At 30.1% G+C, this 4,762-nt stretch overlaps 1 protein-coding gene across 1 annotated transcript in view; it reads right to left on the bottom strand.

Moving 5' to 3' along the window:
* Positions 1-1,498, bottom strand: part of Tg (Transglutaminase) — a 67,715-nt gene extending 66,217 nt beyond the window's left edge. Inside the window, exon 1 of the mRNA XM_014432899.3 lies at positions 1,347-1,498. Coding sequence (XP_014288385.1) covers positions 1,347-1,470 — 124 coding nt within the window. The 5' untranslated portion in view covers positions 1,471-1,498. The remainder of the gene's footprint in view (positions 1-1,346) is intronic.
* Positions 1,499-4,762: the final 3,264 nt, after the last annotated feature.

Raw genomic sequence — 4,762 nt, 5'->3', positions numbered from 1 at the left:
TATATATATATCTGAATGTATGTATGTACGTATGTGTGAGTGTAATAAGCCTAGGCATGCTTCCTCCTTGACGAAATCCTGCCTACGCCCATGAGTGTTACTGCCAAATGTTTTGTCAGGTTATATTTTCTTTACTTTCACCCTAAACACCTTCAGTCATCTCCATAAACTGGTCATAGTCAGTTATCTATATAAACAATCTTGTCTGTTTTTGAATAATTAGTGTCAATGCTGTAATGCTTTAAGTTCTATTTACAAATGTTTCAGAGCCGTTTTTAAACTAGTGGGGACCAGGGCATTTTATGAGATAGGGCACCTTCAAATTATTTTCTCAACAACTTTGGGTTGTCAACAAAACTTTAATCAAAATCATTAACTTATTTACTATGTGAAAATTAATAAACATTAAAAAGCAAAATTAGTAAAAATCATAAATTATTTCTAAATTTATCAATCGTACTTCTAAGTTCATTATTAATTCGTTTTCATTAACTGGATCTCATGTGTAAGGGAGCTGAAGATGGCACTAGACAGTGCAACAACAGAAAGGACTTTAGTTTTCTCACATTACAAATGGTGTAGGAATTAGTAAAAGCATATATCACGATTATGAACACTAACATCTAAACAAAGGTGTAGCATGCTATTTCATTGATTTAAAAAAATTACCAAAATTGGGTAATTTTTTATTCTACTAGTAATAATATCGATCATATGAGATAGAGGGCTACATGAAGCGCGGGTTAATATCTCTAGTGTACATAGCACTGCCAGCTATAAAATCTGTCTCAGTTAAGTTTCGATGAACTGAGTAATTCATTGAGATATGAATGGTTTCACAAATTTTATGGAATTTTCTTCGACGATATCTTTACATTAAGCCTGATTACATTAAGCCATATCCTGATCGTGATTTAAAAGAAAAGTGAGACAATGAAGCAGTGAATTTTATTTCAAAGATCGGTTGCTGTAAGAGGCCCGCGGACTACTAAAAATCTTTTAAATATCCACAAGTATTCAGTTATTTTCTTGCATTTTTATTTTATGTTTGTTTTAGACTGAAATTTAATAAGTAATTCCAATTAACGAAATTTATAAAGTTTTTGATTTTTTTAATTTGTAGGGTGGGAAAATATTTATTTTAATTTTTTTTAATTCTTACCTATCTAAGATTATAGTTTTAATTAATATAGCAACTACTTTTTACATAAATAGGGATTATGAACGTATTGTGTGCCTATTGTTTTTTCTAGTTTCGTAAATTGAATAGTTGTGAACTTAAGACAATCATGATTATTGACTGTAATTGAACATTTATGACTTCTCTTGCTTGCTGTCGGACTTACCATCGAAGGGCTGGTAGGAATCCGGAGGCCTGGGCAGAAGATCGGCCCTCCTGGAAGACTGCCTCCGGATGGTGCGGTGCCTAGACCAGCAGGGAGATGGCACCCTTTCTCTGAACCAATCCATCGCGAACTGATCCCCTCTGCCGCGGCGTCTTCGCAGCTCCTTCGCATCCCCTCCACCACACCGGTCCTCGAGGGATTTCTGAGAATTCTCTTTTGGTTAGCTAGATTATACTTACTTTTGTCATTCCAAAATACATATAAGGATATAAATAAAATTATTCAGAGGCCGGTATAAATTGGCACCTGACGATGATAACTCAACAGTTTCCTGAAAAAAATGTTATCTTATTTGTTGAAATAGATTAATTCAAAATCCTCTAATGATGTTTTTTTACATATATCAGCATAATTTTATTATCTATTGGGGGGTTATTAATACCGCTGCTTTGCTTGAATTGTGGCATATCTGTTTAAAAAAAGTTGTGTTTTATAATTTGTAACAACTCTAATAGCTTTTGAAAAGTCTATATGACCTGGGTAAAGAAACCACGCAGTCTACAGTACTGTAGGTGGATTACTTCCAGTACCAAATAAAATCAGAACTTTTTGTTAACGCATACCACCATTCAAGTAAACACCAATATAACAACATTCACATACCAAGTGGTGTATCTTGAACATTTAGGGCATGAGACGGTTTTATTTTTGGGTTCCATAGATCACCTAAATAAAAAAATAATCCAGTAACTTTCAACTTAAAAACAAAAACATTTTCTTTGGTTAAAAAAATTCATTATAATAAATAAATTATAAAAAAGAATCTGTTATATATAGATAATTGACCTTATAGGGATTTGAAGGAGATGGTCAGAGCTGAGGCCAAGAAGAACTATAATAATTTTTAACTATTTGTTGATTAACAATCAATAATTAATTAATCAATGACATTAGGCAATCAATAAATAGTTGAAAACTATTTTTTTACTTCTTGTTCTGATCATCTCCTTCAAAAAAAGATTCTGCTGTGTAGTATCCCCCCCCTCCTTCTTCCCTCGGTATGTCAATGATCATACCTGAATTTTGTACAAGTTCTGTTTACCTTTATGATTTATAGTATTATTTTAATTTTAGTATTTTTGAAATTATTTTATTTTATTTTTGTTTTTATTTCAAACCTCTATGGGATGTGGGGTTCACATTTTACATAAAGAAGAAACAAGGTTTTTATTTTTACTTTTTACCCTTACCTTATTTTCTTATTTTTTTTTTTTTTTTTTTCGGCCAAGACTCCCATTGAAGTCCTAATGCCTAATTATATTTATTATTTGGCCTTTTAAATGATACTTTTGATTAATTAAAAATGAACCTAAGAATTTTTATGGCATTCACAATTCAATAGCTTTAAAGAAAAAAAAAGGGCTGAGACTATTGACAATTTTAAAACATTTTCTTTAATCGAAACATTCTGTCATAAAGCATGGTAACTGAAAACCTATTTTAAAATAATTTACATTCAAACAGGAGTTGCTAGATATATTCTCTTAAAAAAATAAATTTTCTAAATATTCTTTCAACAATTTACAAAATCAGCCTTTAAAAAGGTGGTGATGCCAAAACTACAATTCATAAAATTTTATGAATTAAACTGAAATTAAAATATTTCAGTTACTATGTTTTATGGCCAAAAACCTCATTTCTTACATCACCTTTACACCCTTATTACCCCCATCCCTTAGCCCTTAACACCCTTAGGAACAAGATAGGTTTCTTAAAACAGACATGAAATAGATTCTGAGGAAACACTTCTTGAATTATGGCACATCTGACAAAAAACAGTTTTGATTTTATTTGGAATTGGACATAGTCCAAAAATAGTACTATAGACAGCAGTTACTTTCTTTACTGAGGTCATCCTAAAGCTATTAGAGTTGTTATAAATTAACTCTAGTTTATTGTACAATCTATGGAATACCTCAAATACAAAGCAAAAAACTTTTTTTCTGTCAAATGTGATACAATTCAAACAAAGCAGCGATATACAGTCCAAACAAGAAATGAATCTCTTCCAATATATAACAAACATTGAACTTTTGGACCTGCATAAAGAACCAGATTTAGTACCTTAAATCAAACAGGAAAGAATACAATGGTTGCGTCATGTATACTGCATAAATATAAAAATAGTCCCAAAGCAGATTGAAGGAAGGATGAGAAAAAGGAACGGGTAATTGCAGCATTCAGTTTATGTAGGTTATCAGACTGACCTCAAGTTCCAAGAAGTTAAGAGATAGAAAACATTGATCTGAGTGGAAGAGACTAGCAAAGAAGGCCAAGGTGTTTCACAGACCACAGTACCAATCAAGGGCGTACTAAAACTAGGATGTAAGCCATGTTCATCCAGGTTATCACATTTCAGCACGGGAAAGGCGAATGAAACCAAAATTTTAAGAAAATTATATGTAACCATAGCAGTGTTTTATTAGCTCTTACAATCACTTGTATTTGTATTAATTTGTTTGAAAATCAATTTTTTTTTATTAAATTAATAATTTTTTTTTACATCTCTAGGGGGCAGCTACCAGGTAGCTTAATTGTTTTAAAAGATATAGGATTACCATAATTTCTCTATTATAAGTAGTCAAAGAATTCAAATAAATAACAGAAAATATTGTCTTGTATATGTCATTATAAATTAAATTATAACAAGAGGAAAATATTCCATTAAACTTGTTTTCAAAGCAAGGGAAGAATCATCCAGAACTGGAAAATAAAAGGAATGCATCAGGTTTTTAGGGTAATCTATGTCAATAAGGATATATTGTATTTTATATCTGATAACCATATTTATACTCTTAGTTTATAAATTATTTTAATGGAGAAATGGGCATTCAATCCTATGGAGCCATGTGAAATATTATAACTTTATCATTTTAATTTATATTTCAAAAAAGTAATCAATAAATACATGAACCATTTTTTAATTATTAACACTTAAAATTAAAATTAAGAATTTAATTATTAAAACATAATTGACAAATTTCTTTTATTTCAGCTTTTATTTTTATGTATACATCTTGGAGATTAATCAGAAAACAAGTAGGATTGTATAAAACATTGAATGAAAATAATAGATGAGGCTTGTTGATTGAATAAGCTAAGAATCTTTACAAGAATTTGTTGAACCAATAGAAGATAAATTTATAAATATACATAAGTAAATAAATTAGATCAGCTATGTCCATTATTTAAAATACATTATAAATAAAATACTTAATACGTTATATATTACTAAATAATCTTATTCTCACCTTTCATTCATTCCATACTCAGGAATAGCTAGCCAACACTCATTAGACTTTAGGATTCATAAACACTCCCATGGTTTGTAGGAATAAAAAGTAAAAACACTGAAG

This window comes from Halyomorpha halys, unplaced genomic scaffold (assembly GCF_000696795.3).
Source record: "Halyomorpha halys isolate HHAL.00 unplaced genomic scaffold, Hhal_1.1 Scaffold1128.1, whole genome shotgun sequence".
NCBI lineage: Eukaryota > Metazoa > Arthropoda > Insecta > Hemiptera > Pentatomidae > Halyomorpha > Halyomorpha halys.
The sequence above is the reverse complement of the archived record's forward strand: the minus strand, read 5'-3'. Positions and strand labels throughout refer to the sequence as shown.